The sequence below is a fragment of the Anomaloglossus baeobatrachus genome, chromosome 9 (assembly GCF_048569485.1).
Source record: "Anomaloglossus baeobatrachus isolate aAnoBae1 chromosome 9, aAnoBae1.hap1, whole genome shotgun sequence".
NCBI lineage: Eukaryota > Metazoa > Chordata > Amphibia > Anura > Aromobatidae > Anomaloglossus > Anomaloglossus baeobatrachus.
In genome coordinates, this window is record NC_134361.1 from 60,316,723 (window position 1) to 60,336,810 (window position 20,088).

Below are 20,088 nucleotides of genomic sequence, written 5' to 3' on the forward strand. Positions count from 1 at the left end.
GTGAGCCTGAATATCCTATACCATTCTCTAATACTGTATATATGATAATTGGAGATAAAACAATCCTGCTCCGTACATGACCCCTTATTTCCTCTCTGAATTCTTACACAGATCAGACATTATCTCTAACCATGATGTACGATACAAACACACCATAAATTAAGGAGAAGGTGTAAACACCAGTCGGCCATAACCTGAAAACTACTGCTGGGTGCAGTGAATACTTTATCTTGTGACAGTGGCCCCTGTCAAGGGCTATTAGACAGCCGGTGAATAATCACTTCTTGAACTTGATGAGCTGCGAGCAAGAAAAATGGACAAGAGTAAGAATCTGAGTGACTTTGTCAACAGCCTAATCATGAGGGGACGTCTGGGTCAGAGCCTCCTTGAAGCAAACAGTCTAGTGGGGTCTTCCTAGTATGCAGGGAGTGGTCCAGGGGAGGAGAATGGGTGAAGCAATGGGGACGATAACTGTGTCAGAAAGCACCGGGCCATGCTGACCTCCGTAAACAGAACTGGACCAAGGAGTAATGGAACAAAATAGGCCCGGTCTGAGGAATGACATTTTCTTTTAGATCCACTGCACTAAATTCTCCAGATCTTAATAAGGGACTCTGTGAGCAGATTTCTGCAATGTAAGATGAAGACAACATGCTGAAAGAGTTGAAACAGAGACTTCAGCCCTGCGTCTCTTATCTCACAGTCTTGTTTACCTGCAACATTAGCTTAAGGATATATTCACATTGCATGCATTTTGGTGTATCTTTGTGACCTCAAAAACGCACCAAAAGCTGTCCTCTGTGAACTTAGCCAAAGCCTCTTATCTTTATCATTAGTGGGTCTCAGCAGCATGTGAGTTAAAGTCCAACTCCTCCCCCTTCTGTGATTAGCAGCTTCTGTCTATGGAAATGTGCACTGAAAGCCTGGTGTGGGCGGGAAAGCTCTCCCAGCACTGCTACATATAAAATCTAAAATCTTTCACTGTCTCAGCATAGTTGTAGCCATTAATCTATGTGATACATCATTGAACTCAGGGCCTCTTTGCCTACATTATGCTGCTCTCAGATGAGGTAGCAATCTGCTGACAGATTCCCTTTAATCTGATGGAACATCTTGATGGAAAAGCAAATCTGATCCATGTAGGCTGAGATTCTCGATCCAATCCAAGTAGAACTGGCAGCACGTTGCTTCCAAAAGCTGCCAAGATGTGGGTTGCATCAAGGGTATCGGTTTTGCCCAGGGCGTTGTAAGTGGAAGATCGGAGGCCGGACTGATCCTTCAGGGCAAATATTTCCTCCCTCATTATCATATGAGGCTATAGATTAAAACTTCATTTTTCACGATAGTTGCGTTACCACTTGGAAGAGTCGATTAGAAACCAGGACTCGGCCCGTGAGCCATTAGAGGAGCGGTGTGCAACAGTTCTGATGTTATTCCTGTTTCTGACTTTATAGTGGGAGGCATAGGCGTATTATAATGAGGGCAAAATGGGCTTTTGTGGGGGCCAGGGCTACTTGTAATCCACCCCTGGAGGAAGGTCGTGTAAACGGTGAAATGCCGCCAGAATGGACGCTCTGCAGAGGTTCCTGGCTCTCGTCTCTGCTCCCTCTTATACAGCAGGTGACCGTGGATTACACTCCAGGGCCAAAAACACACATGTACCCTCAATTATTTCACTACAGGCGATGTCACTAGTGGTTTAAAGGGGATTTCCTCATCAAAAATCCCCTTTCCCAGGGCCACACAAGACTGGTTGATAGGGTTTAAGCTGCCGGGACTCCATCAATCCCTAGATATGGAGACCAAGCCTATAAACCTTGCTTCTTTATGGTAGTGGCGCACATGAGAGGGCTGCTCTCAGGATCAGTGGTGGTCCCCTCTCTATCCTACATGTAGAGCTACGTGTGTGCCCCCATAAAGGGTTCCCCTCTCCATACTACACGTGGAGCTATGTGTGCACCCCCATAAAGGGTTCCACTCTCCATACCACATATAGAGCTATATCAAAAGGAAGAGAAACTTCAGCTCACCCCTCTTCACTCCCAAATCTTACCTCTGGTGCACGGAAACACTCTGACCTGGGTGGAAACACATGAAGAAAAGGAAGGAGTTCCAGCAACTCCAGGAGAGAATAGATTTTCTTTAAAAGCAATTTCTTTATTGATAATAAAAATATTCCATCGGTGCAAGACAAAAATAGGGAGGCAAAAAGACAGAGGAGCTATTTCCTACGCGTTTCAACCTAAACAGGTCTTAATCATGGAATGCCAAATAAAACATATAGAGCTATGTGTGCACCCCCAGAAAGGGTTCCCCTCTCCATACCATATATAGAGCTATGTGTGCACCCCCATAAAGGGTTCCCCTCTCCATACCACATGGAGAGCTATGTGTGCACCCCCATAAAGGGTTCCCCTCTCCATACCACATGGAGAGCTATGTGTGCACCCCCATAAAGAGTTCCCCTCTCCATACCATATATAGAGCTATGTGTGCACCCCCATAAAGGGTTCCCCTCTCCATACCACATGGAGAGCTATGTGTGCACCCCCATAAAGGGTTCCCCTCTCCATACCACATGGAGAGCTATGTGTGCACCCCCAGAAAGAGTTCCCCTCTCCATACCATATATAGAGCTATGTGTGCACCCCCAGAAAGAGTTCCCCTCTCCATACCACATGGAGAGCTATGTGTGCACCCCCAGAAAGGGTTCCCCTCTCCATACCATATATAGAGCTATGTGTGCACCCCCATAAAGGGTTCCCTTCTCCATACCACATGGAGAGCTATGTGTGCACCCCCATAAAGGGTTCCCCTCTCCATACCATATATGGAGCTATGTGTGCACCCCCAGAAAGAGTTCCCCTCTCCATACCACATGGAGAGCTATGTGTGCACCCCCATAAAGGGTTCCCCTCTCCATACCACATATAGAGCTATGTGTGCACCCCCAGAAAGAGTTCCCCTCTCCATACCACATGGAGATCTATGTGCGCACCTCCAGAAAGATTTCCCCTCTCTATACCATATGTACAGCTATGTGTGCACCCCTATAAAGGGTCACATAGGGTTCCACTCTCCATACTACACGTGGAGCTATGTATGGGCACCCATAAAGGGTTCCCCCCTCCATACCATATATAGAGCTATGTGTGCACCCCCATAAAGGGTTCCCCTCTCCATACCACATATAGAGCTATGTGTGCACCCCCAGAAAGAGTTCCCCTCTCCATACCACATGGAGATCTATGTGCGCACCTCCAGAAAGGATTCCCCTCTCTATACCATATGTACAGCTATGTGTGCACCCCTATAAAGGGTCACATAGGGTTCCACTCTCCATACTACACGTGGAGCTATGTATGGGCACCCATAAAGGGTTCCCCCCTCCATACCACATGCAGAGCTATGTGTGCACCTCCAGAAAGGATTCCCCTCTCTATACCATATGTACAGCTATGTGTGCACCCCCATAAAGGGTCACAGAGTGCATATACTGTCTCTAGTTCCTCCCTATCCTCCTCCATGACAGTAATGCCTCTGGGGGAGCCTATTCCCTCTCACACAGCGAAACCCCAGTGCCCACTTCTATAAACACAGCCCCAAAAATGGACACCGACCGAACGCTCATCAGACTACAACTCCCACAAACCAACGCGGCTTCCGCAAAAGCCCACGCCCGTCGTATGAATATTCATATATGTAAATACATGCCAGCCAATGTGACAGCGTACAACCACGTGATGCCCGGCTATGGGTTTTACAGAGAACTGCTCATGAATATGTAAAACGCGCCCAGCCAATGAGGGGCCGGGCGGTCACATGGTGCGCGGCTGAGGGTTAGGAAGAGAAGTTATCTATCAGTGAACACGGTGAAGAGACTCAGAGCTCAAGTGAGCAGTACTCGGGGCGGAGGGCCGTCCGGCGGCCGGGGACCCAGGACACCTCAGAGAGGGGGCAATAACCCCCCAGCCCGCCCCCAAAATAACCCCCGTCTAGGCAGCGAGCCGGGGGCGATAGCCGGCAGTAGCAGGCTGCGCTCGGAGGGGGTCACCGCCTAGCATGCGCTGAAAATGCCGATCTTACTGTTCCTCATAGACACGTCCGCCTCTATGAACCAGCGGACGTACTTGGGGACGACGTATTTGGATATTGCCAAAGGCGCGGTTGAGCTATTCATGAAGGTAACAAGGAGCGGCGCGGGCGGGCGCAGAGCGCGGTGTGCGGGGCTGATATTCACTGCCCGTTGTTGTTTGTGTCCCCGCAGCTGCGCGCCCGGGATCCGGCCAGTAGGGGCGACAGGTACATGCTGGTTACGTATGACGAGCCTCCATACTGCATCAAGGTAAACGCGGCCGCTCCCCCGCCGACACCCGACTCCGTGGCGGGAGGGGAGGACGTATTAGGCCGCCATCCAGAGCCAAAGTGTCCTTCTAGCGGGGGAAGGGAGGGGAGGACTCGGGCCGGAGCGGGCACCGGGGGGGCGGGGGCGCTCGTACAGGCTGACAGGGGAGGGGGAGGTTTCGGCGGGAGTAGCCGGGTCGCAGCCACTGAAGATGGCGGACATCTTGCTTTTGTATGGGGCTCGAGCGCTTGAGATGGAGGTGGGGCGGAGAGTGCGCTGGAGGGGGCGGGGCTAGGTGACGTCACCACTGCCTCGTGCTGACTGGTGGAGGCGGACTCACGGACACGCCCCTTCCTGTTTAGCTACGCTGAGTGCTGATAGGCAGCAGAGTCCATCAGACCCGGGTGCGCCGGCCCCGTGCGGCTGTGCATCCTCCTCCCCGGCGGCGGCGAGTACCGGCCTCACCGAGGAGCGCGGCTCTGCGGACTCACGTCACACCTTCACTTTTTTTTTTTTCTTTATATTTACTTTTCCTTCTGCCTCCATATGAGCTGTGTATGTATATGTGTGTATGTATATGTGTGTATGTATATGTGTGTATGTATATGTGTGTATGTATATGTGTGTATATATTAGTTCATTTTATTACATAATGCTACATATGGGTAAAAAAGCCGCAGCAAAATAAAATGCAAATTCTGTCGTTCTTGCAGTAGGCCTGGCTGTAATAGTCTTCACTGTGATACCGATTTTTTTTTTTTTCATTTTTTTTTTTTTTTTTTTTTTTGTATTTAGTTTTCAGCTGCAATTCTTTTAAAGGGGATGTCCACTACTTGGACAACCCTATCTCATTCCCCTTGTTTGCCTATACTATTTGTTCTCATTACTCTTCAGTGATGAGATCCTGTACTAGCAAGTGACCACTGCTGCCCATCAGTGCCTCTTGTATTTACAGCACAACACAGTTCAGCCAAGGGATTGGCTGCAGCGGTTGTGTGGTGCTGAGACTGCTCCGTGTACAGTTGGTGCTGGCTTAACGGCAGAAATCAGCATTGACCATTCAATGAGTATATCTAGGACTATTTATTTTTTTTGTTACTATGGGACAAACATAGACAACCTGCTTGTTATACCTCGCACCGATCTCTGCCAGCTCAGCGCTCACTGATGGCTATTGCCAGTGATTCCGTGGCTTCCGTTAAAGGGACCCAATCACCAGGATTTTCGTATATAACCTAAAGCCAGTGCTATGCTGGCACTATCAGGCTGATTCTATACATACCTGCAGTGGGCAGCTCTGATGTTTAGGTTTTGAAATCCAAGAAAGTGAAGTTTGTAAAATGAGCAACTTGTTGAGTGACGGCTGCACTGGAGCAGATAATATTCATAGTTATCTCCTCCCCCTGTTAGAATTAGCATAAGCATCATACAAATGATTCATTTTGTCTGTTGCAGGACCTGTGTGAGGTCATACCCATGTGACCAGAAGGGGCAGGGCCTCAGCTACCAAAGCTGGATACCAGGTCACATGGGTATGACCTCACACAGGTCCTGCTAGACAAAGGGAGTTGTTTGTATAATACTTATGCTAATTCTAACAGGGGGAGGGGATAACTATGAATATATGATCTGCTCCAGTGCAACTGTCACTCAAGAAGCTGCTCATTTTACAAACTTCACTTTCTTCGATTTCAAAAGCTAAACATCCGAGCTGCCCACTACAGGTATGTATAGAATCAGCCTGATAGTGCCAGTATAGAGCTGACTTTAGGTTATATACAAAAATCCTGGTGATTGCTTCCCTTTAACCACGTAAACAGAGCAGAAACATCTCATCAGCTCTGCCAACATCATGCTGGCTGACAGCTTGCTGCCTAACTGGATATCCAGCAGTCGCCCCATCCACAGAGCAGTCTAGAAGAGAAAGAGCCGCTCGGTTGACAAAGAGCAGCAGAATCGTCGGCAATACAAACTTATCAAAAGATTCTCTAAAATTAAATCGGTTAAACTACAACTCACATTAAAAAAAAAAAAACACATGAGTCAATCAAGAAATAAGTTGCGTTTTGGAAATTATTTACTTTTTTTTTTTTAAGTGCGGAATCTTTTTACGCCATTAAAACAATAAAGTAGATTATCATTGCAATATTGTAATTGTACTGCCCAGCTCATTTTTTTTTTCTTCTCCCAGAAAAAAGGAAGACAGTGGCGAAGTTAATTTGTCCCCATTTCTCCACCTGTGTTTAATTGTTTTTTTTTAACAAATCATGTGGTACAAAGAATGGTGTCATAACCATAACATTCCACAAAAAAAATAAATAAAATATTCTGATATGGCTGTGTCTATGGAATAATAAACTCTTGGATCTTAAAAGTTAGAGGAAAAGCGAAAGCACAAAACTGCCCATTTGCTGCATTCAGGGGCTATGAGCCCATCTGTTTTGAATCTGATACAATATGCTGCTCGTTTTCAACTTCAAAATGTGAACAAAACATTTCCTCATGTGACGGTGCCCCAAGGATGCGCTCACTGTTTTTCTCACAATATGACTGACATGGGGAGGAAACCAAACCTGTTTAAAAAAAAAAAAAAAACTGCTTACAACTTGAGCCCCATTTGTTTTTCGTAGGTGAACGTTTCTTTGTCTAGTTTTCCTAACTGAAATTATTCCAAAATCGCTTCAATAAGTGATGTGGCTTACACAGTGGGGAAAGTAACTACCTTATTTTTTTGTTATATACGATGCAGCGGCTTATGATGAACCCCAAATTTGAAAAAAGAAAAATGCTAAAAAAAATTTTTTTTGGCTTAAATAGGGTCTTATAATCTGGTTATAATTAACTAGGTAGGCAGCAGTGGTGGAGTAAGTGCAGCGGGTGTCTCGGCTATGTTGTGGGCGCTGTGAGGCAGGAGCTATACTTGGTAACAAAGTGTGGTGGTGCGGGCTTCAAAGAAATGGCGCCCGGAGTTGGCGTATGTGTAAATTGAGCTCTCTGTTTAACAAAGCCGAGATCTGATCTACGCACATGCCACCTCCAGGATGCCATTCTCCTTATGTCCACTGCCGAGAGATCAATGGGCCAGAGGTGGCACGTGCGCACATGAGATCTCAGCTCGTCATTGAGCCGAGAGTTCAATCTGCGCTGCCTCCGGGCGCCATTTCTTTGGCGCCCTCACTACCAACATTCTTTAATCACTCGGGATGGCTCCTGCATCACCGGGACACCCACAGTAATGCTCTACTCCTGCCATCCCCATCTGCCCCTGCCCCCACTTTTCACCCCTCAGTAAGCTACAACCGGATTATAAGACGCCCCCAATTTTCCGCCCAAAATTTTGATCCTCTTCTGACTTTGCAAGTTTTCCAACCTACAAAAATGGAGAGCTCTGTAATTTTTATTATAGGCACACTTCAACTATGACAAAATAAAAAAATAAAATCCAGAAAATCACATTGTATGATTTTGAAATTACTTGCATTTTATTGCATTAAGTAATAATTTGATACTATAGAAAAACAGAAGTTAATATTTGGTAGAAACCTTTGTTTGTAATTTACAGAGGTCAGACGTTTCCTGTAGATCTTGACCAGGTTTACACACACTGCAGCAGGGATTTTGGAGACTCCTCCATACAGATCTTCTGCAGATCTTTCAGGTTTTGGGGCTGTCACTGGGCAACATTGAGTTTTAGCTTCCTCCCAAAGATTTTCTATTGTGTTCAGGTCTGGAGACTGGCTAGGCCACTCCAGGACCCTGAAATGCTTCTTACGGAGCCGCTCCTTTGTTGCCCTGGCTGTGTGTTTCGAGTCATTGTCATTCTAGAAGACTCAGCCATATCCTGTCAACAATGCTCTTACTGAGGGAAGGAGGTTGTTGGCCAAATTGTCACAATACAGGACTCCATCCATCCTTCTTTCAATATGGTCTATGGTCCCCTGTCCTTTCCCCTTTGCAGAAAAGCACCCCACAAAGTATGAGGTTTCCACCCCCATGTTGGGATGGTGATCTTGGGGATGTACTCATCCTTCTTTCTCCAAACACTGTGAGTGGAGTTGATACCAAAGAGTTTTATTTTGGTCTCATCTGACCACATGACCTTCTCCCATGCCTCCTCTGAAGTTTGCTAATGACCATCTGGATGATCCAATCAGGCCAGGTCATATGCTGGTGTGAGCGGGGGACCTTGCTTGCCCTGCAGGATTTTTATCCATGACTGCGTAGAGTGTTACTGATGGTTATCTCTGAGACTGTGGTCCCAACTCTCTTCAAGTCATTGACCAGGTCCTACCATGTAGTTCTGGGATGATTCCTGACCTTTCTCACAATCCTCCTTAGCTACTGTGAGCCCTCGCGGGCAGGGTCCTCTCTCCTCCTTTACCAGTCTGTTTTGTACTGTTGATTGTTGTATGTATACCCTCTTTCACTTGTAAAGCGAATGAAATAAATGGCGCTATTATAATAATAATAATAGCTACAAGGTGAGATCTTGCATGGGGCCCAAGACTGACAGTCATCTTGTGTTTCTTCAATGTTCTAAAAAAATTGCGCCAACAGTTGTTGCCTTCTCACCAAGCTGCTTGCCTATTGTCCTGTAGCCCATCCCAGCCTTGTGCAGGGCTGCAAACTTGTGTCCTCAGACAGCTCTTTGGTCTTGGCCATGGTGGAGAGGTTGGAGTGATTGAATGGACAGGTCTTTTATATCAGTAACTAGTTCAATCAGGTGCAATTAATACAGGTATTGAGGCAGAATAGGAGGGCTTTGTAAAACAGGACTGAGAGCCAGTTGGTAGGTGATCAAATATGTATTTCATGCAATAAAATGCAAGTGAATTATTTAATCATACAATGTGATTATTTATCTTTTATTCTGTCTGTCCCAGTTGAAGTGTACCCACGATACAAATTACACACCTCTCCATTCCTTGTAGGTGGGAGAACCTGCAGAATCGGCAGATGATCAAATACTTATTTTCCTCACTGTATGGCCGGAGTTATAAAAAAAAAAAAGTGACGTTTTTAGCCCCATAAACAATCATATGTACGAATGTTATCTGAATAGCACTCGATTGAGAAAGTGACGTGTGAATGAAGCCCAAGAGGGAGGGTTGATCCTACAGTGAGATTCCCTCTAAATTTTTTTTTTTTTTTACTTGTAGATGTGATTTTCCAAGTTTGGATTACAGTTTTTGAGAGCAGTTTAAGAAATAAATTAGGCAAAGAAATTTAAGTTAGAGAATACGAGTGGCCCCTGTGGTTTGGGAGTGGCCCCTGTGGTTTGGGAGTGGCCCCTGTGGTTTGGGAGTGGCCCCTGTGGTTTGGGAGTGGCCCCTGTGGTTTGGGAGGGGCAAAAAAACGTTGCAGGCAACGTTCCATCCGGCCGCGGCATCGGCTAAATCTGCCGCATGCGGCAAAAAACGGACCGAACGCAGGCCCATGCGGCACAATACGGCACTAATGTAAGTCTATGCAAAAAAAAAAACGCAACCGGCGGCAAAAAAAACGGTTGTGGTTTTTCTGCAGAGCGCCGTATTGTGCCGCAGAGCAAAAACCGGATGTGTGAAAGTAGCCTTACACTATGGATTTTTTTTTTATAATACATGGGTGATATTTTGTGAAACTTCATCCAAAATGATGTAGGAAGATCTGCTTCATATTCGCCATCCGGAGACCTGCCCTCGGTCAGTCTGGCGTGGGACAGGGGCATTCAATGTCAAGCAACAGACCACCCCATGCCGTATGTGTAGCCCCCAGACCACCCCTTGCCGTATGTGTAGCCCCCGGGCTATGGACACCTGCCGTCAGGTGTCTTATTCTGCAGTTCTGTTGTATCTAGCAGTAAATCCCGGCGGTGCTCGTTTTCAGGCCTGCACACTGCAGAACGGCTTTGTGATATTGATATTTTGGGAGATCTCGCATGAACAGTTCACTGGCACATAATGACAGATAATTAGTGGGTGAGCCCTGAGACATTTCAGCTGTAATCTGCTCTTCCCTTCCATAATAAATGTAAGCATTGTCGTGTAATCACATGGAGATTATTTGCTCTCTTCTTATAGAGCAGCTTGTAAATGTTCAGGTTATTCTAGGTGAAATCCAGTGCAGTTCTGTCCACATAACTAGAGCCAAAAGTTCTGATAAGGTAAAAAAAAAAAACCCCCACAGCTGCTTTCCTCTGAGAACAGCGCCACATCTGCCTACAGGCTGGTTGTGGTATTGCCGCTCAACCCCATTCACTTTATTGGAGCTGTGTTTGTGCCTGACACCACTCTGTGCAGAAATTTTAGGAAGAAAGTCACTTTTCTTATGGGCATATTTAGGCTATGTGCCCACGTTGCGTTCTGTCCCTGCAGAAATTTCTGCAGCGATTTGAACAGCACACGTGCGCTTCAAATCGCTGCAGAAACAGTACGTAATGTAAAGCTGATTTCATGCGCTCTGGATGCAGCCCCTCCCATAGACAGAGCGGGGGCTGCAGGCAAAGCGCATGAAAAGTGACATGTCCCTTCTTAGAACGCAGCGCTTCGTCAGCAGCCGAATCACTGCGTTCTAATACGCCACGTGTGCATGGATTATGCACAATCTGCATAGATTATGCTGGGGATGCAGGACGCATGCAGTTACGCTGAGGTGCAGATCGCAGTGTAACTGCATGAAAATATGCCACGTGGGCACAGAGCCTTAGACAGTGCTGATGGAACCAATATCGTGTTTGCTGCGGTATGTTTTTTTTTTTTTTTTTAATTATTTTTTAATGCACTTGTTTTACATATTTTGCCTGTAAGAACAGGAACCACATGAAGAATTCCATCATTCCAACCCCCCCCTTCTTGGAGATGTGGCTTTGGATCAGTGACACTAACTGAATGTGATTTTTTTTTTTTGGGTGCCATTGCACGGAGCTGTTTAGACTTTCAGAACTTGGCATTTTTCAGTAAGGTTGTCAAAAACCGGTCTGGATAATTAATATCCAGCTAGTAAAACAAATTGCTGTTTATCAATGTATTCAGTCTGGAAATATCGGTCTCCGAGTCAAGCTGCAGCTGGTCTAATTGTAACATCTGGGTCAAGACAGATTATGTTCCCATAATGAGTATTTGAAGTTTTTTTTTTTTTTTTTCTTCTTCTGCAGCATTTCTGTATTTATTAGCAGGTTATTTCAGGTTTGTTGTGTGTGGTTTTTTTTTTTTTTTTTTTTTCCCTCCCCTCTTCTATGTATGTATGTATTTATTTCAGCTGGGAGGTTTGTCTCCTTTTGCAATATCAAGTTTTATACAAAGCTGCTTTATTTTGGATACTTCCTGTTCTTTAGCTGTAATAACTATTGATAGTTGTGTGCAGATTTTTTTTTTTTTTTTTTTTTTTTTTTTGTATTTTTGGTTCCATTGCAGAAACCCACTGAAGACACATATGCATTTTTTTTTTTTTTTTTTTCCTGATGTGGATTTTGTTCCTCATTCAAGTCTATGGGCTAAGGCTCTGTGCACACCTCGCTTTTTGTCCTTGTAGATTTTAATCAATACTGCAAGGAAAAAAGCATCTCAGCAAAGTCTGAGAATCCTGAAGTGCTCTGCACATGTTGCCTCTTTTTTTTTTTTTTTTTTTTTTTTTTTTTTCTTTGCAGAAAAAGAAGCAGAATGTCAATTGTTTTTTTTGTTTTTTGTTTTTTCTTTTCTGAGTTTCCCTATTTCAATAGATAAAAAAACAAAAACACACAACAAAAAACATTAAGGGTATATGCCGTAAAACAAAAAAAAAAAACACTCATTGTGGGAACTTGGTTCAGCTGCACAAACCTTAAGTCTATCCCCTCCCTATATGTGAATGAGGCTTCTGGTGAAGGAATATGCAAATATTTATATAAGCCCCTATTAAAATGAATAGGACACAGCCATATATTTTTCTAAGGCCCCGGTCAGATATCCATGTTTCAGGTACCCATTCTAATCTATAGGGCTGTTCCTGTATGTTGGGGTTTTGTTTTGTTTTTTTGGGACTGTCAGACAGCACCCATGCAATAAAGCCCTATAGGACCTTGAGTCAGTAGTGGAAGGTCTCATCTGGCAGCAGCACCACAATCTGATGTCAGCCGGCAGTGAGATGCCACCAGGTTCCCATATGTATTACATCTGATTGCTGTTGGTGAAACTTGTGGTCAAGTTAAAGGGAATCTGTCACCAGATATTTGCCACCTAATCTGAGAGGAGCATAACGTAGGAGCAGAGATCCTGATTCCAGTGATGTCACTTACTGGACTGCTTAGTGTTATGTAGTTTTGATAAAATCACTGTTTAATCAGCAGGGGATTATCATTACAGGACTATTTGGCATATTTCAGGTATTCCAGCATATTCATGAGCGCTATATAACTGCTAGATCTGCAGCAGAGAAAACATTGTTTTAATAAAAATGACAGCAAACAGCTCAGTAAGTGACACATCACTGGAATTGGGGTCTCTGTCTCTACATTATACTGTTCTCAGATGGGGAAGCAAAAACCTTTGACAGATTCCCTTTAATTTTGAGGGATCTTTTTAACAAAGGATTGGACAAACTCTACATTGTCTGAGAACTGCATGGCCAGAGTTTTGACGGGCCATATGTTGGCATTTAAACAGGTTGTCCTACTGTTGCCCTCACAGATGAGCTGCTGTGTAAATGAGGGAGGGATGAGATTTAGTGGAAAACTCTAGAACTTTGCTGACTTGTCTTTATAAAATCTTATCTTTTTTTGTTCGCTTGATTAACATCGCTGACTGTACCCCATAGGAATAAATAGGATCAGGGTGATACTGCTTTCTATTTTGGGTTTTTATTTACCTAAATCTCACTGGTACAGATAGAAGATAACAAACTGGCTTTAGGGACGGGTACCGTCACACTTTAGCGACGCTCCAGCGATTCCACCAGCGACCTGACCTGGTCAGGATCGCTGGTGCGTCGCTACATGGTCGCTGGTGAGCTGTCAATCAGGCAGATCTCACCAGTGACCAATCCCCAGCGACGCGTGGAAGTGATGCTGTGCTTGGTAACTAAGGTAAATATCGGGTAACCAAGCACTTGGTTACCCGATATTTATCTTGGTTACCAGCGCACACCGCTTAGCGCTGGCTTCCTGCACCCCTAGCCAGAGTACACATTGGGTTAATAAGCAAACCGCTTTGCTTATTTACCCGATGTGTACTCCGGCTACGTGTGCAGGGAGCAGGAGCCGGCACTGGCAGCCTGAGAGCGGCGGACGCTAGTAACCAAGGTAAATATCGGGTAACCAAGCAAAGCACTTCGCTTGGTTACCCGATATTTACCTTGGTTACAGCTTACCGCAGGCTGCCAGAAGCCGGCTCCCTGCTCCCTGCACATTCAGATCGTTGCTCTCGCTGTCACACACAGTGATGTGTGCTTTACAGCGGGAGAGCAACGAGCAAAAAATGAACCAGCACTGTGTGTAACAAGCAGCGATCTCACAGCAGGGGCCAGATCGCTGCTCAGTGTCACACACAGCGAGATCGCTAATGAGGTCACAAAAAACGTGACTCAGCAGCGATCTCGCTATGTGAGAAGTACCCCTCAGGCTGTGTGCGTACGTCTGCATGTTGCATGCTTTTATGCTGCGTTCAGAACTGCAGCGTAACTGCATGTGTCCTGCGTCCCCAGCACAATCTATGAAGATTGTGCATAATCCAACCGCACGTTGCGTTTGAGAGCGCAGCGTTTCGGATGCTGCAATTTTGATCCAAAACGCGTTCTAAAGAGCAACATGTCACTACTTTTGTGCGTTCCGGATGCTTTTCCCACCCTGTCTATGGCAGAGCAAGCATCCAGAACGCATGAATTCTGCATTCAACAATGCATCCAGAACGCAACTTTTCGGCTGCGTTCTGAAACGCACGAACGTTGCAGATTTGTCATGGCAGAACGCAGATGTGCACACATACCTTAAGGCCCTGTGCACACTAGAAAAAAGATTTTTCTCAAACTTCTTGAGTGAAAGATTAGCACACTTGCGTTCAAAAAAGACACCAATAACACATGCGTTTTTGATGCGTTTTTTCCGCAGGTTGGTCCCTGCGTTTTATTACCATTATCTATGGCAAAAAACGCAGATACCTGCAGAAAAGTGACATGCACATTCTTTCTCAAGAAATTCTGCAGAAAGAATGTTCTTGGAAGAAAAAAAAACGCAGTGTGCACACAGGTATTCTTTATTTTTTTTTCCATAGGTTTTGCTGGGGAACGTCTGCAGAAAAATTACAACCATTTTCTCAAATTTCTGCAGCAAAAAAGTGGGTAAAAACAGTGTGTGCACAGGGCCGAAAACATGAGCACTGCAGCCAAATATACATTTATTTTTTTTATATATATAATGTACACCCCCTTTAAAAATTTCTTTACCCCCTTTTGAAAGTTACAAGTTTATGACTACCTGTATTGTTCCAAAGGGGGACCTAAAAAAAGCATACATTTTTCAAGATGACGAACCCTAAGTAATCGCCATGCCGGTGTAACCTCTGAAGATATGTCACAACTAGAGTTGAGCGGATCGGCTATAATCCGGGTCCGATGAATCCGGATCGGGTTGATGCCGAAGTCCGGATCCGATCCGTAATCCGCGGCTATGTAAATCAATGGGGAGTCGGATCCGAGAGAGTAAAAAAATCCGGATCGTGCACCCCGGGTACTGGTCGGACTCGGATCGGAACGTCGAACCGTGCGGATCCGGATTTTTCAGATCCGGGTCCGTTCAACACTAGTCACAACCTAATTGAGCAGATATTGCTGCATTAACCCCTTCAGCCCCCGGGCACTTTCAGTTTTTGTTTTTTCCTCTTTCTTCCGAGAGCCGTAACTTTTTTTTTTTTTTTTTTCTGTCAATCTTGCCATATGAGGGCTTGTTTTTTGCGGGACGAGTTGTACTTTTAAATGAAACCAAAAGTTTTTCCATAAAGTCTACTGGAAAATATCAAAAAAATTCAAGTGTGAAAAAACTGCAAAAAAAAGTGTGATTGCACAATAGTTTTTGGGATATTTTACTCAGTGTTCACTATATGGTAAAATTGATGTCATTGTGATACCTGATGTCAGTGCGAGTTTTTAGATACCAAACGTGTAGATTTACTTGTATCTAAGGGGTTAAAAAAAATCACAAGTTTGTCCAATAAAAGTGGTGCACGTTTTACACCATTTTCCGAAACCCATAGTGTTCTCATTTTTTGGGATCTGTGGCTCAGTGACTGCTTATTTTTTGCATCTTGATCTGACGTTTCTAATGGTGCCATTTTTGCGCAGATGCTACACTTTGATCGCCTGTAATATCATGTTGCGCAAAACTTGCGGTGACCAAAAATGTAATTTTGGCGTTTGGAATATTTTTGCCGCTACGCAGTTTACTGATCAGATTAATTGATTTTATATTTTGATAGATCGGGCATTTCTGAACGTGGCGATACCAAATGTGTATATTTTTTTATTTTTTTTAACCCTTTAATTTTCAATGGGGCGAAAGGGGGGTGATTTTGAACTTTTTAGGTTTGTCTTTATTTTTTAAAACTTTTTTTATTTTTTTATTTTACTAGTCCCCCTAGGGGGCTATAGCGATTAGCAATCTGATTGCTCTGCCCGATCTGTAGATCTCAGCTACAGAACTGAGAACTGCAGATATGGTGCTTTACTTTCTGTATTCCGGCATTGAAAGGAAGTGACTCTTGTTAGCTATAGGCGTCATCAAATGACCCTGTGCTACCATGGCAACCACCGAAAGTCACATGATCACGCACGTGACTTCCGGTGGGGGCGGCGGTAAGTGAAAATCATGGCGGCGCGCATATACATCTCACTGCCAGATTTTGGCTGCGAGATGTAAGGGGTTAAATGTTCCGGGTGGAATGCGATTCCACTCAGAACATGCAGGCACACATGTCAGCTGTTAAAAACAGCTGATATGTGCGTGGATCGCCGCATCCTGCCCACGACAGGGGGCGGGGCTTTATGTCACACGCTCCATGACGGATAGATCTGCCATGGGTCGTGAAGGGGTTAAATATTCACCATATAAGATGACTGATGTCAAAACCAGACCTCTGATCAATAAACGCTGTTTTATCTGCAGCCGTGGATTTAATTGAATAGCCCCAGACTTGATAATCAGTGTTCCCTTTAGGGCCATGTCTTCAGTGTAGGAGAAAACTGGAGAACCTGGAGGAAACCCACCCAAACATGGTGATAACATACAAACTCCTTGCCTATGTCCTGGTTTGTATTTAACCCGGGACCCCCGCGTTGCAAGACTACTGCTAACCACTGAGCCACCATGCTGGTTGAGATTACATAAAATAGAAATGGATGAATGGACCAGGATTGGGCTTGGTAAAGATGAACACATGCTTTTACACCAGAAAACTGTCGTGAAACACTTGGGAGAAGTTTCAAAACTTTGGGCAACCCAGAGTTACAGACAACTTCTGACACTTTCAGGGTTGAAGCCGTTCTGCCAAGATGGGCGGAGCTGGCAATTAGGCTGGGCATGGCTACACCCGCCTTTCAAATACTTCCAAAGTGTTGGCATTTCTTCCTTCAGAAATGTTTATCCCTAACTCGAGTAGGATTTCTGGCGATGTGTGCTCTATGAAGATTATCATTGCGCCATTTATTCCATGGTGCTTTACATGCGAAAAAGGGGCATAGTTAGAAAAGTACAATAATCGTGCACATTTCAAGGAACAGACAGGTGGAGGAGAGAGGACCCTGCCCGCGGGGGCTCAGCCTACAGGGAAGGGTGAGGGAACAGTAGGTGAGAACAGATCTGTTTGTGGGACGCTATGGTGGACTGAGGGTTACAGCAGGTTATAGGCTTGTAGGAAAATTCATTAACACTAGAAGTCCCAGAGAGGGGTCATTTAACATTTCTACCTTTTGGAACCCAGAGACGGGTGGAATGACCTGAAGGATTTTAGCTAACATCCTATAATAACCGTCTTTTGTTCTTTAATTAAGGACATTACTGTCGCACTACAGGAGGTTGTTGTTTTCCATGGAGTTTAGCCATTTAGTTTCTAGTTTGTTCCATTCAGTTTGGACTAAGGGTCATTTGACCCTCTTTCGGGACTTCAGGGGGGAGCTCGAAGTTTCTGGGACTTCTAGTGTTAACGTCATATTCCAACGAACCCTTCATTAAGTTGTCATCCACAATGCCAGACTTAGTGAAGCAGGTCCTTAGACTGGATGTCCCCATTGGCACAAGCCTGCTATTGCACTCAGGCCATGTACTTTATATAAGATATCCACATTACTATTCAACAATGGATACAACATTAGGCCTTTTCACACATCTGTGTGTGTGTGTGTGTGTGTGTGTGTGTGTGTGTGTGTGTGTGTGTGCTCTCTCCGTGTGACATCTGCAGAGCACATGGACAGCATGAATTCTCTTCTTACCTGTCCATGGTGCTGCTGTGTCCGGCTCTGCTGCTGGTCCTCTGTGCAATGAGCATAATGAGCGGGGGTCGGAAGCAAGTGACAGCAGAGGCAGAAACAGCAGGACTGGAGACAGGTGAAGATAGAAATTTATTTTATTTCACAGAAACGTGGTGGTCTCCGGTGCGTGTCACATGGATCACATCCGTGTGACACCCGTACTGCCGGAGAAAAACTGACATGTCTACGTGTGGAGCACACAGACATATGGTCTATGTGGAAACACGCACGTGTGCTCAAAGCCATTGATTTTAATGGGTATCCGTATCTCCGGTACGTGTCAAAATGGATGTCATATGTACCAGAGACACGGATGTGTGCGGGGGCCTTATAAAGATTGTTATAGTAGTTTTATAGAGGTAAATCGTGCGGCCAGGTCCCCTTTAAGGCATGTAAGGTTGGGCACAAGCCTGCGCCGCTGGGAGGGCCCCTGTATGTTTTGGCCAGTTAAACACGTCACGCAGATAAGAACCATTTATAGCCTCATGGACATACTGGAAATGTTTATCATGGCCATAAATAGAAATGGGGATTTTTTGCTCATATTTCTAGAAATAAAAAGTGAAACTGTTCATCTGTCCATAACGCTTTCTCTTTTATTATGATGTATGAACCTCTTGTAATGCTGGGAGGTTGTGTCCACCATGGGTTGGGGGGGGGGGGGGGGGGGGGGGGGGGGATTAAGGGCACTGAGGGCACTTGTGAAATCGGCTCTCACATTTCTTGAGTCCTTTTTATAATCTCAGAAATTGGTAGAAGGAAAAAGATCACAAATAATGAGCAGAAAGTGAATAGATGAATAATGATCTGTGTATGTATGAGAGGTGGGAATTATTTTATATTTGGGCTTTTTGGTTTCATATCAAGAGTAATGTAAGGGGTGTACTAAAATCTGAGTAACTGTCTCCTATACCTTGGTGATGAAACGTTGCAGGTTTTATTTGCTATGTGCACATGTAAAATTGTCAGAAGATACTAGGATGTTTCTCAGAGCTCATCCTTAATATTATTATAATTATTATATTAATATTATTTTTTTATAATTTTAGTATATTTATATTTTTATTATATTATTCTAGTACATAGTTACTTAGGTTGAAAAAAGCCCTAGGTCCCTCTAGTACAACCTTCCTCCACCAGTTCTACATTTGGTCACTAAGTCATTTATAACCAACAATGTTGTGTGTAGTGAGGAAATCATCCAGCCCTGATATAAAAGCTGTTATAGTATCTGCCATTACTACCTCTTGTGGTAGTGTATTTCACAGTCTGACTGCTCTAACTGTAAAGAACCCTTTCCTTTTTAGCTGTCATAATCGCTTTTCTTCCACTCGCAGTGAGTGCCCCCGGTACTTAGTACTGTCTTTGGAAGGAATAAGTCATGCGCCAGTCCTTTATATTGACCACACATGTATTTATACATATAAATGAGATCTCCTCTGAGACGTCTTTTTTTTTTCTAAGCTAAACATATCTAACTTTTTCAACCTGTCGTCATATGGGCGGCCTCCATTCCTTGTAGTAGTCTAGTTAGCCACATTTGAATTGACTCTAACTTCTGAATGTCCTTTTTAAGGACCAAATTTAACTAGTCTAAAAATATTCCAGATGTATCATGCGGTTCATGCTACTTTGGTGGTAAATGTGGAGAAACCTAAGATGTCATCTGTTTACACCACCTATTTTTTTTTTTTTTTTTTTTATCTTACATTGGGCCAAATATTTGGTGCTATGTGTTGTTGGGAAGGCCACACCTCTTTCCACAAAGCCACACCCTCTTATAAAAGCCACACCTACTTTAAAACCAGTCCCAAGATGCATAGTAAATATGATGGCTAACTTGAAAGACGTGTTGTTGCTTTTTGTTTTTGTCCCCCCACCCAACACATTTCTCATAATTTGCGTGTGACTTCTGGTGCATGTATCAGGATAAATCTCACCCCCTCTCTGGATTTGATAATTTGCAGCAAATCTGATTTGTACAGGAATGAGAATCGGGATCCCGTCAGGCTGTAGGTATAAAGGGGTTTTCTTTACAGTCGGCGCTATGGCTCAATGGTTCGCACTGTTGCTTTTCAGAGCTGGGGTCCTGAGCGAAAAGGAAATGTTAACAGGTTTTTACCACCTAATCCTTGAGCAGCATATAATAATAATAATTAATAAATTAATATTTATTCACTTATAATAATACAGAAACCCTGATTCCAGCGATGTAACTTACTGAGCTGTTTGCTGTAGTTTTTTTTATAAAATCACTTTTATCAGCATAATACAGT

At 44.3% G+C, this 20,088-nt stretch overlaps 1 protein-coding gene across 3 annotated transcripts in view; it reads left to right on the plus strand.

The window, feature by feature from the left end:
- The first annotated feature begins 3,849 nt into the window (after window positions 1–3,849).
- Window positions 3,850–20,088, plus strand: part of LOC142251186 (integrator complex subunit 6-like) — a 112,275-nt gene continuing 96,036 nt past the window's right edge. For 2 of the 3 annotated variants that reach the window (XR_012725294.1, XM_075323743.1), the window contains exons 1-2: window positions 3,851–4,184; window positions 4,268–4,345. Coding sequence is in view for 2 of the 3 variants with exons in the window: in XM_075323743.1 (XP_075179858.1) it covers window positions 4,074–4,184; window positions 4,268–4,345 (189 nt within the window). In the remaining variant the exon portion in view is untranslated. Of the gene's footprint in view, window positions 4,185–4,267; window positions 4,346–20,088 lie in introns of all 3 variants that reach the window. The other variant, XM_075323745.1, reaches the window with a different exon arrangement.